Raw genomic sequence first — 18,451 nt, 5'->3', positions numbered from 1 at the left:
AAACATTTGGGGGTGCCCAGCGTGTGTCTCTTGCATCTTTGAAATGGCACCCAGCAGGTGCCCAGCAGGAAGGCAGCCTGCCCTTGCCCCAGGGAGTTGGCAGTGAGCTGCCTCTCCTTTTCTCCAGTAGTAAGTAGGCAGCTTTCTCTGGAAGGCACACTGCTTTGCACCTGTGTTACAGCAGGCTTAGGGTGAGGGCCATGGGAGCCAGTGTGACAGAGGAAGTGACAGGCTTGGGGCTTCCAGCTTGATGCAGAGGGATGTCCTAGTTGTCAGCTGAGAGCTGCTTCATGTTGGTGACACAGCAGGTGCCAGGAGAGAACCACAAATCTCTAATACCATCAGCTGTCATGTGAAAACTAACCAGAAAGATAAAAACAGTAAAACCTTGAATGGTTAGATTTGTTTAAACATTTTACAATTACTGTCGAGGTGCAGTTCACATGGAAGTGCACAGCTGGCTTTTAGTACATTTGCTGGGTCATACCATCATCACCCTTATAGTTTGGTTTTTAAAACTGAATTTTTCTGAATACAAAAGAAATATGTTCTTACTGTAGAATGGTTTAAACATCTGCAAAGCTCCTTCAAAACTGTTCTAGCAAGAAGCAGGCATCCAAGGCTAGAGCTTGCTGCATGAGTTTGGGGCATGTTTGTGACTGGCGGCAGGCAGGAGCTGTCTCTTGGGACCCATCTGTGTCCTACACAGCATTGAAGGGTATGTTTGGAAAGGCAGAGGACCTGTGGGACTAGCCTCATGGTTTCTGTCTAGACACACACAGACCCATTCACTCTCCACCCAGGCCTGGACAAATACATCTGGGGAGCATCGTGGTGGCGGCGCAAGGAAGGCGAATGCAGACGTGAAGAGCCTCCTCTCTGGATTTTCCATGGAGCCTCCTCTCTGGATTTTCCACCCAGCCTGATCATTAGAATTTACTTATGGAGGAATCTTAGAAACTGGAAATCATATGGCAGAGAAGAAAGACAATGTTTTCATGTTTCTAAACTTACTGCTTTTTAATAGTTTCTTTTCTTTTTACAAAGGAGTTTGTTTCTCTGACCTGTAAATTAATTTTTAAAAGCTCACATCTTAATATGAGATGAATTAACAGTTCTAGTCCATGTATTATACAGATTATAAACTGAATGAGTCAGACATGGAACAGCCTAACGTAGTAGGAAAAGTAGTGAGTGAGCTCACAGCAGCACACAGGATATTGAAGTGGAGAAAAGTTGTGTTGCCTAGACTGTGTCCTGATTTCCTCCAGCTACGTGATTCAGTCTTCACAGCAGGCCTGTGGAGAATATAGGTTTTATCCTTATTTTCCAGGTGAATAAGCTGTATACAGAATGTTAAGGAAGTGCACCAAGACCCAGTGCTGAGATGCAGCTGTCTGCCCTCAGCTCTGAAGCACAGACAGGACTACGTCTCTGGGGGCAGGAAGGGGGGATGCTTTGCGTGGCAGCCAGGAGTGCGGGCTTGCGTACCCCTTTTCACCTTGTGTGCAGGGTTAAGAGCTCAAGCCAGGCAGGCCTGGCGTTTTCAGAGTTGCACAGAGTACATTCAGTCCCCCTTAGGCAGTCCCTGGGGCTGGGGGACCTGGGGCAGCAACAGATGGGAGGGTCTTCCATATAATACCCAGGGCTGTGCTGCAGAGAAGCTTGATCACCTGCCTCCTGGGGAGCCAGCAAGTGCACAGAACTGCCTGGCCCCAGCCTTTGGGTCTAGATGGAGGAGCAGCTGCAGTGTCGGGCTTGGGTAAGAGAAACCCACCCTCCAGGTAGAGTCAGGCTGTGCAGAGCAAGAGGAGGTCAGCCTGTTAGTGGACAAATAAGACCAGAACATGACTTGCCTGCCAAGAAAAAAATTTTTTTTGGCCAAAGGTAAGTAACTAGGCCCGAGGTGAGCAGTGGGGTAATAACACATGTGTTCCCTCTTTTTCTTCAGTCATGGGACATTTTTTTCCGAAACACCAATGCGGGGGCACCCCCAGGCACTGCCTACCAGAGCCCACTCCCCCTGGGCACAGGCTTCCTGTCGGCTGCAGCCCGAGTGCAGCCCCTGGTGGAAGCCCAGCCCAATGTGGACAAGCTGGTGGAGGACCACCTGGCAGTGCAGTCTCTCATCAGAGCCTACCAGGTAAGGCGGCGCCGGCTGGCTTCCACCTGAGAGGATGCTGTCAGCCTCATGGGAGCACTGCCACTTAGCTGGCACCCGCCAAGCTCAGGGCATGCTGGCCACCAGGGCTGGGAGGCAGCAATACAGTGTGCCAGGGAGAGGAGCCAGGACAGCCTTACCCTACTTGAGCAAATCCATCCACCATGGTACCTGCCCTGCACACAGGTCCTTAATTCTTACATACGTTGGCAGGAAAGATTTACCATTAGGGAAGCATAGACAGTACCTGACCCTCAAGGGGGCGTATGGTCACTGCGTGGGGCATACTGCCCCGTGAGGCACTGTCCCCTTCCCAGTGCATTAAGAGGAAATAAACCCAAGGGGACCCTGAGGACAAGCAGAGCCCACCAGGTAGGGAGAGGCCACTGAGCCCACAGTGAGCCCTCCGGCTAATGGCCAGTCCATCAGAGGAAGGGCGGGCAGAGTCCAGACTCTAGCCTCCTGGTCTGTGGTGGTCCTGGCAGGGCAGGCAGGCAGAGGCGCTGCCCTGTTACCCCGTCTCCAGTGCTATTTCCTAGGGAATGGGTTCAGGGGCCTGGCAGTGGCAAGAGGGCCCTTGCAGAGCTGTATGATCACTCACGCCCTTCCTCCTGGTGCTCTTGACTGTAGGAAGGAGACTCACTGGGCACCACCACCTGCCAGTCCACAGCCTCAGGCACCCTACCCTCTGTGGCCTCTCTCATCTCAAATTGCTGGCCAGTAACTGTGGATAAAATGTTCAAGACTTCAAGCAAAGTTGGGAGGGGTTTTCTTTCTCCTTCTGGTTTTGAACAGTTCAGGTCAGGTGCTGGGGTCCCTGGGCCCTGACCCAGGCAGACCCAAGTGATGTGGGCTCTCTGGCCCAAGGGGCCCCTCACCTCCTCTTCTCAGGATATCTCTGTGTCCTGGGCTGCAAGGGCTTCTCAGCAGAGCAAGTCCCTAGCCCTTCACATTAATGTTACCCAGGGAATCCAAGGGCGCCAACAGGGGGACCCTTAGACTGCACATTTATCATAACCCCGGAGGTTTATCCTCCTTGGCAAAGGTCATTCGTGGACAGTACTGGTTTTATTACTTGGGGTGACTGGTTTGACCGAGGGTGACTTTTACGCCCACAGCCCGCGGCACCTGCTTAACGACTGCTTGTATTGTTGCTTCCAGGTCAGGGGTCACCACATTGCAAAACTTGATCCTCTCGGAATTAGTTGTGTAAATTTTGATGATGCTCCAGTAACTGTTTCTTCAAACGTGGGTGAGAATTAGTCTGTAAATGCTAATTTAATGTAATTTTACTTTTTTTTACCCCTTCCCTCTTTTTTTTTTCTCCTGTCCTTTTGTGTGTGTCCTTCCCTCCATCGCTGGCCCTTTCATAGATACGTGGGCATCATGTAGCGCAGCTGGACCCCCTTGGGATTTTGGATGCGGATCTGGACTCCTCCGTGCCCGCTGACATTATCTCATCCACAGACAAACTTGGTGAGGGTCTGAGAGCAGTGAGCACCGTGCTGCTCAGCTCCTCTGATCGTAGCTGTGAGCCAGGGCTTCCACAGACTAAGGGAGAGACTCTTAAGTTTCCTTCGTTATGATCACTTGAAATTTACTGGCAATGCAGCCTTAGAGTGTTTTGGGCAAGTTACTTTTTTCCCAGCTTTTCAGCCAGATTGTATGAGCCCAATTGTCTAAGTCTCAAAATTGGAAAGTAAAATTCTGAGCAGAAAAGGCTTTTGGCACAGAGAAAAAGATGGCCCCCCTGGGCAGGCAGGTCAGAAGTTGCAGACATGAGCTCTTCTGGCTGTGGTTTTCAGACCCCACCAGATGAGCCTTACTCACAGCTGCTGTTGTGCGGTCCGCTGGTGAGCCGTCAGGGCCTACCTTTGGCAGGGCGAATCCTAGCACGTTGTGCAGCTGGCTATCCCACTCTCACAGCCGGTGATCACACCGAGGAAACTTGGGAAGGCATCCCGGCGTGCAGGAGGTACATGTGGCGCCCAGGCGGCTGTCAGGTGTGCCGCACCCAGCCTCCTCTACCAGTCTGCTGCGTCTTGCACTACTGCCCTGTGCTGAGAAATGATGCACAACTAATCCTGATGTGGCCAGGTTGTGCACATGCTAACACCACTGATGATTGCCGCCCTGCCGCACTACTCTTTGTCTGAATAACAGTCTCTGATGCTCTGCGATGTCCGAAGACCCTTCTGGTATCACCACGTTATGACACTCGTAGTCAGGCGCTCGTAGGTAAGGTCAGAACCTAGCATAGGCTGTGGAGTCAATGTGGCAGTTGGTCATTGCTCTGTCCTTGTCTCAGAAGCTCCCTGATGGTGGGGGTTTCCTCTCCTTTGTATCTGCACATTAGCAGTTTTAGGAAGAAAGACTTGAGAAATGAGGCCTCCTGGTGGCTCAACAGGGCCAGTTCAGATTGCACATGGAGATTGAGTTCAGTCTTTCTACTTTATTCAGTGGCAACAACTTTTTGCTTCCAGGAAATGGGCTTCTCTTTGTAGTTACCCCAGGACACTTGGAGACTATCCTCCCCCTCATCACTTAGCCCCTCCCGCACCAGGCCCTACCCAGCCTACGCTAGCTGCCTTGAGGCCCCTCGCCCTGCACCATGAGTCCTCCCCAGGAGAGAGGCCTGGGGCCCCCTGCTGCCAAGCCACCGTTGGCAGGGGCCTTCGAAGCTTGTGTTAATACAGGGAGAAGCATTTGAACCCAAAGGCCCATGGGAAGTTGGGGGACGCCCTCCCTGCCCAGAACTGTATCTCCTGAGGTCCTCTTCTCCAGTGGTGTCTATGGTGGCCAGTTTCTTGGTATCAAACCGGACATTTTTTGGTTCTCAACTCTCATTAGAACTGCTGGGGGCACAAAGCTCTCCCCTGCCCCCCATGAGACTGGCTAGGTCACGAGAGAGCTGCCGTGGACAGGTACAGGCAGGGGGCCCCTGGAAGAAGGTAGGCCAGACCTCATGTCCAAATGGGGGAAAGCCCGGGCCTATGGGTGGCAGCCCGAGGCAGGGCCTCTTGCTCCTCCTGGTTCTTCCTAGGTCATCATGGCCGCACTGACACTCCACTCCCTCTGGAGTCATATCCCTAGGACCTTGTGCTTCTGGGAGATTCGGCATCACCCTGTCCAGGTGAATAAGCGAACATCTCCACCTTTGTGGCAGAAAGTGCATTTTCATCCTGAGAATTTGAAATAATGTGACAAACAGTGATGATAAATTCTTTAGCTGCAAAAAATGGAAATAGTATAAACCTAGTAAGCATTTGAGTCTGCAGGAAAATTAGTCTTGAGGTGCTGCTGCTCACTTGATGTTTGTAGGTCTTCCAGAACAGAGCTAGTCCAGCCCAACCACTCTGTAGTAGCACCAGACAGTCTCATCCGAATCACAGGGCCTGGCTTCTGGAGCCAGCTTCTTCAGGGAGCCCGGCTCTCCTAACCCTACCTGTGTGCCCTGTCTCTTCATCTGTATGGTTGCTTCAGAATGGAATAAACTCCTTAGAACAGTGCCTGGAGCTTACAAGCTCTGGAGGTGTGAGCTAGTGTGATTATTAAGTCTTTTGAAATCGATCAGTAGCTACAGAACTCTGGCTGAGATAAATTCACAAACAGGTGGAGTGAGTTGCTGGGCCACATGGGAGTGGTAGTGCTGAGGATGGGGCTGTGATTGGATGTGTGGCCTGCATACAGGTCTGGGTGTCTGAGAGACTGCAGTGGTAGTGTGAGTCACATGACACCACCCCACCCTGGGTCTCCACACCTCTCCTGAGCTGCCCTTCCCCTTTTCCTACAGATTTCCCTATGGATATAGAAGCCATTTCTCCATTCTCTTGTGGGAAAATGGGCCCAGGTGATACTCACTCCCCAAGGTTTGAGAGCACATTTGCTGTTGGAGATACACATGGGGCGGAGAGACAGCAATAGGCATGAGCCCCTGGCAAGGGCAGCTGCCTCTGGTCTGCAGTGCAATGCAGGGCTTATGCCCACTTGAGATGTTTACATAGAGTGGGATTTGGGAACCGTTTCCTCTGGGTTCTTGACCTCTTCCAGCCAGTTCTGAGAAGCCAGGAAGTTCTGGCCAAGGAGCCCCATCTGAACATCTCAGAAGCACACCCTGCTACTCCAAGTAGCAGGTGGGGAGGTACTTAGGCGGCCTCTTACCTGTCTCCACAGACCTGGCTGGGGTACTCAGCTGCTGGCCACTGGGTAGCCCTGGGACAGAGGGGTTCCGCCAGGCATCATGGGCATGTGGGACACACTGGATGCAGCAGGGACAGTGCTAGGTGGCACAGTTAGAGTTTTAACTAAAATTTTAAAACCATGTAATAACAGTCTCTCAGTTAGGTGTGGGTTACACTCCACAATTGTGTGGGTGATTATTGCTGGGAGCAAGGTACCTTTTCCCAGGATGTGTCTGTGGGCCAGGTTCCAGGCAGATCCCAGAAGCACATCTTACTTTGTGCAAGGCTGTGCTGTCAGCCAGTGGCCTGTGGAGGACAGTGAGCTCTAACGTGAGGTGCCTGAGCACACTTTCCAACCCTAGTCCCTGGGGCGCCACAGAGGTTGCCAGGCAGGGTCAGGGTTCCTACCCAGGCCTTCCCTGGCTGGCCCTAAAGACCAGAGTGTGGCTGTTGACCGTTCAGGCACTGGTTTGGGGGTGGGGCCATTGCCATCTTAACTAGAAGCACACTAGCTGCAGATGTAGCCACGCCTATGCTGTTTCAGCCGGTGTCCAGGACTAGCTTCTGAGCAGTCTCCTTTCCAGCCCGATCTAAGCTGAGAGGTCTGAGAGGCAGTTCATTGACTTGTGCAGTCTCCTCTCTCTTTCAAGTGCAATGTTTGGACTGGACCCACTTAAATTGCCATCATGTCTGGCTTCTGGGAAAATTCTGTAGTACAGCAACTCATAGTGAGAGTCAATTAAGATTTACTTTAATATGAGATTTAAATATAACTAACTCAAAACAAATTCTATGAGTAAAAGGAGGAGACATTGGGACTTCTCTTTACCATTAGTGTTTGCTAATTGTCAGTCTTAGGAAGTGAACTTAAATCTTTAAAAAGCCAATTCAAGAGTCCAGACTTAGGACAGCATTTCAGCTACTTAAGTGCATCAGTTTGTCCCCAGCACAGAAGGGGATGAGCCACCCCACCATCTTCACATCTTTCCAAAGCTCGTGGGTCAGTTTGCTCCCTTGATGGCTGGGAGAACTAAGTGAAAAATACATTTGATTTTTAATCAACTTCCGTAATTTCAGAGCAGTAGAGAGTGACTCACTTAATATTTATTGGCGCCACCGGACAGCTGAGTGGAGGGAGAGGTCAGATCCCCAGGGGGGATCCAGCAGGTGCTCAGGCCAGGGCCACAGGAGTCTGCCTTCTGGATGTCCAGGATTGGAGTCCTGAGCCCAGCACCACATCCCAGCCACTCCAGCAGAGCATCTTGTACACACAGAAGTGATACTAAGGTCTTACAGGACACAGTGCTGGGGACCCAGTGCTCTGTGACTTTCAACCAGTTCCCGCCTTCTGTTCTCTTTCTACTTTCCTTTGGTTTATCCTGTTCGTGTTTGATTCAAATACAAAAAGGTACAGATAAAAACAAAAGCATCCACACACTCAGTACCCAGAGCAAATAGATGTGGATGTTTTGTCACACTGCCTCAGATTCTGGAGAGCTGTGCGTTTGTGGTCTCCTTGAGGCTGGGGCTGCTTGGTGTGGTCCTGTCTTGGTTCTGAGGATGTAGGGGGAATGAAGGTTCTTCATCCTTGCCCAGAGCAAGGTAGCCCTTTGTGCAGAGATGGGATGTTCTGCTATCTTAGAAATCAGGGCTCAGAGGCCTTTGTGCGCATGGTGTCTGCAGCCAAGGGGAGCACAGCATGCAGGTGCAGTCTGGGTCAGAGTTGTTGCCAATAGCTTCCAGGCAGCATCGGCTGGCTTTCCTCAGCTCCCCAGGCAGGGTCAGCTGCAAAGCAGGGGCGATACTCAGACCACTTGGCCCTGGGTCCTGTGTGCCATTACCACAAACCTCCCTGACACAACCACTTTTAGGCCCATGCACCTTGGTGACCAGGTCTGGAGAAATGTCTGTGTGTCCACATACACATCGTGACTCTCATCAGCAAGGAGGCTTTCAGAATGGCTCAGTCAGGAAGAGAATGTATGGCTCCTGGCTCACTCTTGGAGCTTAGATCCCTTCTGGCCCGCCCTCCCTTGGCCACCAAGGACCCACTTCCATCCTTCAGAGCCATCAGAATCTTGGGTTTTAGTGTCTGGCCCATTGCCTGATGCTCCAGTTCTGATGATGGCACATGAGAAATGAGGCCTTTTCATTTTCTTTTCTCCAGTTTTTTCATTGTGAAGTAGTCTAGGTTGGGTGGGTGTGACCTCCCAGAAGAGCTCTGGTCAGCCGCTTCAGGCTGCAGGTTAGGCGGTCTTGGCTGCTGACCGAGGCTTCTAAGTGTGGGAAGTGGCGTAGTCCCCGAGCTCCCTTTCAGCTGTCCACAAGCTGTCCCCGTGTTCACTGGTCACTGTCCCCCACACCACCCCATCCTCCTCTGCTGTCTGTGTCTGTCCTAGCACTCCTGCAACTATGGTGTGCGGTTCTGGGTGTTGGGGTGTTCTAACTAATGGACCTGTCTTCTTCCTTCTGTGCTCACCCCTGCTACCCGCTCTGCCTCTCAGATCTTGCAGTTTTCAAGGACCGACTGCGTATGCTGACAGTAGGAGGTATGAACATGCGAGTGTCCCCTTTCTGGAGCTGAGGGCTTCATTCGGACAGGGTGTGCGGCTTTCCCCAGCATGCACCTGGAGGAAAGCTGATGCAACTGTCCATTGTTATGAAGTATGTTTTCCCATTGTTAGCTCTTAGCAGGGAGAGCCCCTTCTCTGTCACCTTTGTTCTTCTCCATTTTGTGTCATGAAAGCATTTTCACCTTCATGTGTGTCTCCCCACGGCTTCGCTGAGCCCCCAGCAGCAGTGTAGGCTGCCACCCGCCCCATGGTAGCCAGTGGGGCTTGGGCCACACCACCTTCTAAACACTGGCACACCCCCACGCCAGGGCACCCCCCCCCGCCATTGCCTACCCTCCCTGTGCCGGCGCCCCCATGCATCCCCACCCCCACCACGTTCTGTGCCCACCTTTGGCTGGACTCTGGATTCTCTCAGACTCTGCTTCCTGGTCATTTTCACAGGATTTCCTTCTTGGTCTTCCTGTGTTTGAAGGACAGCTGAAATATTGATAAAAACATGTGATAAAATAAGACCCTTGGCTCTGGGCAGAGTGCCTCTGAAGAATCCAGAGCCACCTGCCGGGCCCGTGCACCTCTTGTCACTCGCTCAGGCAGCTTCCTCTGTGCCAGGCACCTCTCGCAAGTCCCCCTCTTCCTCGTCTTACTCATTGGTCAGGCTCTGGTTTTGATTAAACCTTTTCTTTTCAGGTAACTGTAGATTCATTTGTAGTGTTACATCCCATGTGCCTTTCAGCCAGTTCCCGCAGTGGCAGGATTGAGTAAATCCTAGCCCATCACATGGGTGCTCTGGCCCCACAGGGCCCTTCCTGCTGCCCTTCGTAACCATGCCCATGTCCTCTCCCTCCCACCCCCGGGTCAACCCCTGGCAATCACTCCTCTTCTCCCCATTTCTGTAATTTTGTCATTTCAAGACCATTACACGGATGGAGTCAAAATAGGGAACATTTTGGAATTGGCATTTTTCTACCGGCATGGTTCCTGGAGTTGGGTCCAGGCTGCAATACTAGCATATTCCTTCCCCTGCCAAGCAGCACCCTTGCCTCATGTGCCCCACAGTTGTACTAACTAGTCATTCATTGAAGGGCCTTTGGGTTGTTTCTATTCTTTGCCTAATAGAGTCTTTTGCTGAGTAAAATTTTAAATTCTAATAAAGTCCATTGTATCGATATTCCCTTATATGGATTATGTTTCTGGTGTCAAGCCTAAGAATTCTTTCTTTGGCACTCAGTCCCAAAGATTTTCTTCCATATATTTTCCTGAATATTTTATAGTTTTATATTTAACCTGTGATCCATTTTGAGTTAATGTCTGTATAAGATATGAAGCTTAGGTCAAGGTTTTGTGGTGGGGTTTCTTGTTTTTGCCTACAGATGTCCAGTTGCATCAGCACCGTTACCTGAAGTTTGTCCTTCCTTCAGGGAATTGCTTTTGTACTTTTGTTAAAAATTGGCTGGAGTTGGCTGTGGGTCAGGTTCTTTCCTATAATCTGTGTCTGCCCTTCCGCCAGGACCACATTATTTTGATTACTGAACTTTTTTCAGTAATCAGTAAAGTAGATGCTGAAGTTTTTTTTTCTTCTTCTTCAGTATTGTCTCAGCTGTTCCAGGGCCCTTCTCTTCACATAAACTTTACTTAGAGAAAGTTTTTATTTATGAATTCAGTTTCCTCACAGTCATGGAACTCTTCAGATGACCTATTTCATGTTGAGTGTGTTATTCCAGATGTGGCTCATTCCACCTGAGTTGTCAAATGTTTATAAAAAGCATTGTTCATAGTATTTTCTTAGGGTCTTCTCTGCATGTGAGGGTCTGTATGCAGATCCCATTTCATTCCTGATATTGGTCATTTGTGTCTTCTCTTTTTCTTTATTACTCATTAAAAGTTTGTCAGTGTTACTGATCTTTTCAGAGTATGGGGTCCCTTGTTTTGTTGATTTTCTTGTTGCTCTGCTGTTTTCAATATCTTTGGTTTCTGCTCTTGATTATTTTCTTCTTTCTTTGTGGGTTTCTTTACCCCTCCTTTTTCTAGGTTCTTTTGGTGGGAACTTAGATGGCCAATTAGAAGCTTTTCCTCTTTTCTGCTGTGTGCATTTCCTGCTGTAAATTTTCCTCTGAGGGCTGCTTTAGCTTCCCAAAAACTTTGATGTTGTCTTTCATTTTCATTCAGTTAACTGTATTTTTGTATTATCCCTTGATATTTCCTCTTTGACCCATGGATTATTTAAAATCATGTTGTTTAGTTTACAAGAATTTGAAGGTTTTCCTTTTATCTTTCTGCTATTGATTTCTAGTTTGATTCCATGTGGTCAGAGAACGCACTCTGTATGATTTCAATTATAATCAACTTGTTGGGGTTTTGGGGGGCCCAGCATATTGTCTGTCTTGGTGTATGTTCCATGAGTACTTGAAAAGAATGTGTATTCTGTTGTTGGATGAAGTGCTCTATAAATATCCATTAGATCCTGCTGGTTGATCATTGTTGGGTCCTTGTATATCCTTGCTCATTTTCTATCTATTGTCAATTAGTTGTTGAGAGAAGTTTTGAAGTCTCCACCTATAACTGAGTTTGTCTACTTCTCCTTCTGTCCTCAGTTTCTGGTTCACATATTTTGCTCTGTTGTTTGGTACACACACATTTAGTATTACAGTGTCTTTTAGGTAGATTGACCTTTTATCGGTGTATAACATCCCACTGTTTCTGGTAATTTTCTTTGCCCTGAAGTCTACTTTATCTGGTGATAATGTTGCCACTTTTGCTTTTGTTTGGTTGTGTTTACAGGATGTATCTTCTTCCATTTTATGATCAATCTGCCTATCTCATTATGTTTGAAGTATCTTAAATATAAGCCTATAGTTTGGCACTGTTTTTCTTTATTTTTTTGATATCGTTAATGTACAATTACGTGAACATTATGGTTACTAGACTCCACAGTAATCAAGTTCCCCCAACATACCCCATTATAGTCACTGTCCATCAGTGTAGTAAGATGCTATAGAATCATTACTTGTCTTCTCTGTATATACTGCCTTTCCCGTGTCCCCCACCCACCAGCTCCATTATGTGTGCTAATCGTAATGCCCCCTTTTCCCCCTTATCCCTCCCTTCCTACCCATCCTCCCCAGTCCCTTTCCCTTTGGTAACTGTTAGTCCATTCTTGGGTTCTGTGAGTCTGTTGCTTTGTTCCTTCAGTTTTTTCTTTGTTCTTATACTCCACAGATGAGTGAAATCATTTGGTACTTGTCTTTCTCTGCCTGGCTTATTTCACTATACATAGTTCCCTCTAGCTCCATCCATGTTGCAAATGGTAGGATTTGTTTTCTTCTTATGGCTGAATAATATTCCATTGTGTATATGTACCACATCTTTATCCATTCATCTACTGATGGACACTTAGGTTGCTTCCATTTCTTGGCTATTGTAAATACTGCTGCAATAAACTTAGGGGTGCGTATGTATTTTTAATCTGGGATCCTGTATTCTTAGGGTAAATTCCTAGGAGTGAAATGGTATTTCTATTTTGAGTTTTTAGAGGAACCTCCATACTGCTTTCCACAATGGATGAACTAGTTTACATTCCCACCAGCTGTGTAGGAAGGTTCCTCTTTCTCCACAACCTCGCCAACATTTCTTGTTGTTTGTCTTTTGGATGGAGGCGATCATTACTGCTGTGAGGTGATACCTCATTGTGGTGTTTTTTTTTTTTTACATTGATGAGGAATTTTATTTCCAGTGTTTACATCACAAGAATAAACATGCATGGTAGTAGAGATTGAAGCCTCCCTCATCCTAATAAAGAGTGAATATTAAAGGAACTGGAAATTAAAGGATGTTACCCCAATCCAGTTACTGATTTTCCTTTGGGCAGGCTTTAGACATGCGTCAGTTAAGGGAGTCTTCAGTCAATTTAATGCATATTCTAGATTTCCCATTTAAGTAAAAGAAGTCTATTGTCAAGTATATGTCTGTTAAAGATTTTCTGCCTTTGCTCTTTCCTTAGTATTCAGATAGCAATAACTAGTGATTCTCTTTTACCTTAGAGCTCTCACAGCCTTGAATTATGACAGTAAACTCTGTTATAACATCCATTACAGACTAGATTTTTTTCTCTGTATTACAACAGAATTCCAAGAAGTTATAGTTACCAAAAGAAGAACAAAGGAACTCTTCTGCTACTGATAAGAAATAAGAAAACTAGTAGTATGGTGATTTTTAAAGCACTGATATTCTTGGTTAAAGAATACCTTAAAATACATGTTATAAAATAATGACTCTCATGCTTGTTTAGATACCTGATATTTTGAACTATGACATACTCAGTTATACTAAAGAAGTCAGAAATAATTTTAAATGAGCAAAAAAAATGACCACATATTAAGCAATATAAAATTATCTTCAGGCATATATGGTTCCATTTTTTAAAAAATATAGCCAACTAAAAATGAATTGGCTATCTAAAGTTATTTTCTATAAAATTAATGTATTTCATGTTCATCTGTTATTTTTTTTTTCTAGGAAATATGTAGCTCAATATTATTATTTTTTTGGAGAGGGCATCTCTCATTGATCAAATGGTTGTTAACAACAATAAAATTCTGTATAGGGGGGTCAATGCTCAATGCACAATCATTAATCCATCTCATGCCTAATTCTTGTCAGTCTCCAATCTTCTGAAGCATAACGAACAAGTTCTTACATGGTGAACGAATTCTTACATAGTGAATAAGTTCTTACATGGTGAACAGTACAAGGGCATTCATCACAGAAACTTTCGGTTTTGATCACGCATTATGAATTATAAACAATCAGGTCAAATATGAATATTCGTTTGATTTTTTTACTTGATTTCTATGTGGATCCCACATTCCTCCCTTTATTATTATTATTATTTTTATTTTTAATAAAATGCTGCAGTGGTAGGTAGATGCAAGATAAAGGTAGAAAACATAGTTTAGTGTTGTAAGAGAGCAATTGTAGATGATCAGGTGTGTGCCTGTAGACTGTGTGTTAATCCAAGCTAAACAAGGGCCTTAAAACATCCACGGATGCAGAAGATTTCTCTCAAAACGGGGGTGAGGTTCTAAGCCTCACCACTGTTGATTCCCAATTTCTCACCTGATGGCCCCCCTGTGACTGTGCATGTCTTAGGTTGTTCGTCCCTTGAGGAATCTTACCCATCTCTGGCTAACCAGTCATCTTCCGGGGCCATACAGGGAGATGTAAAGTTGGTAAGTGAGAGAGAAGCCATATTGTGTGAAAAGGTTAGCTTTTTACTTCTTTGCAGATTTATGTCCTGTGGCTTCTATGCCCAGCACTTGTCTCGAGGTTACCACCTGGAGGAATTATGATGCTCAGTAAATTCGATATGAGGCACGAATTCTATTTGAGGGTTGTAATTAGGAAGGAAGAAGAAAAGCTATAGAGGTAGCATATGGAAGAAAACATGGGAGGATTGATTATTTCTTTGACATATCTTCTTGTAGAGTACCTTAAGCATGTATAGGTTTTAAACTACTAACTAACTTGCGCACACATATTAACATAATAGGAATACGGTCACATAAACTAAGCAAATCTATAATTACCAGCCATCTCCAGTGAAGCCAAGAAAACCAGTTAGGCACCCTAGGCATTTGTGAGAATTTGTCTATGATATGATAGATATTGTCCAACTGTACTTGAACAGTCTGAGAGAAATCAGACAAATTAAAGCAACCCATTTCTGGGATCTGTTCACATCCCATATGTTCTTTTAACTGTAGATAGTCTATAGTCGTAAGATTTTGGAGCGCTACAACTTGCACCCCTCCCAACTCCTGGTTGAGTTCCAACAGTACAGATCCACTCAAATTCGTTGTCTCACTGCATGCACATGCCAGCCTAGACATCTCCCTCCTCATTCCAGTGGCAAGTCCAGGAAACGGTGGGATGGATGCAGCCACAACCGCAGCATTGCCCGGATCCCTGTGGAGGCTTTTTGATGATCATCCCCTGGCACAAGTCCTCCAGAGAGTGCAGATGCCGCAAGCTCCTCCTCATATCATATCTTAGTTCATTTTCTGGGTAGCCAAGCTAGGCCTTGATCTTCTGCATAAAAACAAACAGACCCTTTGCCCACACTTTGACATGCCCTCTATACCACTGTGTAGAACTCATTGGAGGTCAGCACACAGGAACTGCTTTTCTTTTCTTTTTTTGTTTTTTTTATTAAGAGAAAGAAATATTATCAGAAAAGAGTACCTCCATAGCCGATCATCTGACACCTTTTAAGTGATCAAAATTAAGGATATTTAAAGCATGCGTTAATCTTTGATTTACCAATAGTTTTATCCTATCAAGGAGTAATCCCCCTTTTCTTTCTTTTTCTTTTTTTTTCCTTTTTTTAATCTTTAATCTACACTTACATGAAGAATACTGTGTTTACTATGCTCTCCCCTATATACCAAGTCCCCCTAAAAACCACATTACAGTCACTGTCTATCAACATAGCAAAAGGTTTTAGAATCACTACTTGTCCTCACTGTGTTGCACAGCCCTCCCTCCCCTTTCTCCCTCCCCCCCTATGCATGCTAATCTTAATACCCCCTTTCTTCTCCCCCCCCTTATCCCTCCCTGCCCACCCATCCTCCCCAGTTCCTTTCCCTTTGGTACCTGTTAGTCCATTTTTGGATTCTGTAATACCGCTGCTGTTTTGTTCCTTCAATTTTTCCTTTGTTCTTATACTCCTCAGATGAGTGAAATCGTTTAGTATTTCTCTTTCTCCACTTGGCTTATTTCACTGAGCATAATACTCTCCAGCTCCATCCATGTTGCTGCAAATGGTAGGATTTTCCCTCTTCTTATGGCTGAGTAGTATTCCATTATGTATATGTACCACATCTTTATCCATTCATCTACTGAAGGACATTTAGGTTCCTTCCAATTTTTGGCTATTGTAAATAGTGCTGTGATAAACATAGGGGTGCATCTGTCTTTCTCAAACTTGATGCCTTTCTTAGGGTAAATTCCTAGGAGTGGAATTCCTGGGTCAAATGGTAGGTCTGTTTTGAGCATTTTGATGAACCTCCATACTGCTTTCCACAATGGTTGGACTAATTTACATTCCCACCAGCAGTGTAGGAAGGTTCCCCTTTCTCCACAGCCTCGCCAACATTTGTTGTTGTTTGTCTTTTGGATGGCAGCCATCCTTACTGGTGTGAGGTGATACCTCATTGTAGTTTTAATTTGCATTTCTCTGATAATTAGCAATGTGGAGCATCTTTTCATGTGTCTGTTGGCCATCTGTATTTCCTTTTTAGAGAACTGTCTGTTCAGTTCCTCTGCTCATTTTTTAATTGCGTTATTTGTTTTTTGTTTGTTGAGGCGTGTGAGCTCTTTATATATTCTGGACGTCAAGCCTTTATCGGATCTGTCATTTTCAAATATATTCTCCCATACTGTAGGGTTCCTTTTTGTGCTATTGATGGTGTCTTTCACTGTACAGAAGCTTTTCAGTTTAATGTAGTCCCACTTGCTCATTTTTGCTGTTGGTTTCCTTGCCTGGGGAGATATGTTCAAGAAGAGGTCACTCATGTTTATGTCTAAGAGGTTTTTGCCTATGTTTTCTTCCAAGAGTTTAATGGTTTCATGACTTACATTCAGGTCTTTGATCCATTTTGAGTTTACCTTTGTATATGGTGTTAGACAATGGTCCAGTTTCATTCTCCTACATGTAGCTGTCCAGTTTTGCCAGCACCATCTGTTGAAGAGACTGTCATTTTGCCATTGTATGTCCATGGCTCCTTTATCAAATATTAATTGACCATATGTGTTTGGGTTAATTTCTGGAGTCTCTAATCTGTTCCACTGGTCTGTGGCTCTGTTCTTGTGCCAGTACCAAATTGTCTTGATTACTGTGGCTTTGTAGTAGAGCTTGAAGTTGGGGAGTGAGATCCCCCCTACTTCTTCTTTTTCAGGATTGCTTTGGCTATTCGGGGTCTTTGGTGTTTCCATATGAATTTTTGAATTATTTGTTCCAGTTCATTGAAGAATGTTGCTGGTAATTTGATAGGGATTGCATCGAATCTGTATATTGCTTTGGGCAGGATGGCCATTTTGACGATATTAATTCTTCCTAGCCATGAGCATGGGATGAGTTTCTATTTGTTAGTGTCCCCTTTAATTTCTTTTAAGTGTGACTTGTAGTTTTCAGGGTATAGGTCTTTCACTTCTTTGGTTAGGTTTATTCCTAGGTATTTTATTGTTTTTGATGCAATTGTGAATGGAATTGTTTTCCTGATTTCTCTTTCTATTGGTTCATTGTTAGTGTATAGGAAAGCTACAGATTTCTGTGTGTTAATTTTGTACCCTGCAACTTTGCTGTATTCCGATATCAGTTCTAGTAGTTTTGGAGTGGAGTCTTTAGGATTTTTTATGTACAGTATCATATCGTCTGCAAATAGTGACAGTTTAACTTCTTCTTTAACAATCTGGATTCCCTGTATTTCTTTGTTTTGTCTGATTGCTGTGGCTAGGACCTCCAGTACTGTGTTAAGTAACAGTGGGGAGAGTGGGCATCCCTGTGTGGTTCCCGATCTCAGAGGAAATGCTTTCAGCTTCTCGCTGTTCAGTATAATGTTGACTGTGGGTTTATCATATATGGCCTTTATTGTGTTGAGGTACTTGCCCTCTATTCCCATTTTGCTGAGAGTTTTTATCATGAATGGATGTTGAATTTTGTCGAATGCTTTTTCAGCATCTATGGAGATGATCATGTGGTTTTTGTCTTTCTTTTTGTTGATGTGGTGGATGATGTTGATGGATTTTCGAATGTTGTACCATCCTTGCATTCCTGGGATGAATGCCACTTGATCATGGTGTATGATCCTTTTGATATACTGTTGAATTCTGTTTGCTAATATTTTATTGAGTATTTTTGCATCTACATTCATAAGGGATATTGGTCTGTAATTTTCTTTTTTGGTGGGCTCTTTGCCTGGTTTTGGTATTAGGGTGATGTTGGCTTCATAGAATGAGTTTGGGAGTATTCCCTCCTCTTCTATTTTTTGGAACACTTTAAGGAGAATGGGTATTATGTCTTCCCTGTGTGTCTGATAAAATTCCGAGATAATCCAGGTGGTTAAGATACCTCGAGACAAGTGCTGGGCATAGAAGCCACAGGGCATAAATCTGCAAAGAAGTAAAAAGCTAATCTTTTCACACAATATGGCTTCTCTCTCACTTACCAACTTTACATCTCCCTGTATGGCCCCGGAAGATGACTGGTTAGCCAGAGACGGGTAACATTCCTCAAGGGAGGAACAACCTAAGACAGGCACAGTTGCAGGGAGGCCATCAGGTGAGAAATTGGGGATCAACAGAGGTGAGGCTTAGAACCTCACCCCCCCTGTTTTGAGAGAAATCCTCTGCATCCGTGGATGTTTTGTTGCCCTTGTCTAGCTTGGATTAATACTTTGTCCATAGGCACACACCTGATCATCTACATTTGCCCTCTTACAGCACTAAACTATGTTTTCTACCTTTATCTTCCATCTACCTAC

General features: G+C 45.5%; 1 protein-coding gene across 8 annotated transcripts in view; it reads left to right on the top strand.

The window, feature by feature from the left end:
- Positions 1–18,451, top strand: part of OGDH (oxoglutarate dehydrogenase) — an 83,179-nt gene that overhangs the window by 32,091 nt on the left and 32,637 nt on the right. For 2 of the 8 annotated variants that reach the window (XM_073239196.1, XM_073239200.1), the window contains exons 3-5: positions 1,952–2,143; positions 3,535–3,637; positions 8,847–8,891. In XM_073239196.1, coding sequence (XP_073095297.1) covers positions 1,952–2,143; positions 3,535–3,637; positions 8,847–8,891 — 340 coding nt within the window. Of the gene's footprint in view, positions 1–1,951; positions 2,144–3,322; positions 3,414–3,534; positions 3,638–8,846; positions 8,892–18,451 lie in introns of all 8 variants that reach the window. The other 6 variants (XM_073239197.1, XM_073239202.1, XM_073239198.1 and 3 more) reach the window with 3 other exon arrangements.

This window comes from Manis javanica, chromosome 6 (assembly GCF_040802235.1).
Source record: "Manis javanica isolate MJ-LG chromosome 6, MJ_LKY, whole genome shotgun sequence".
NCBI lineage: Eukaryota > Metazoa > Chordata > Mammalia > Pholidota > Manidae > Manis > Manis javanica.
The sequence above is the reverse complement of the archived record's forward strand: the minus strand, read 5'-3'. Positions and strand labels throughout refer to the sequence as shown.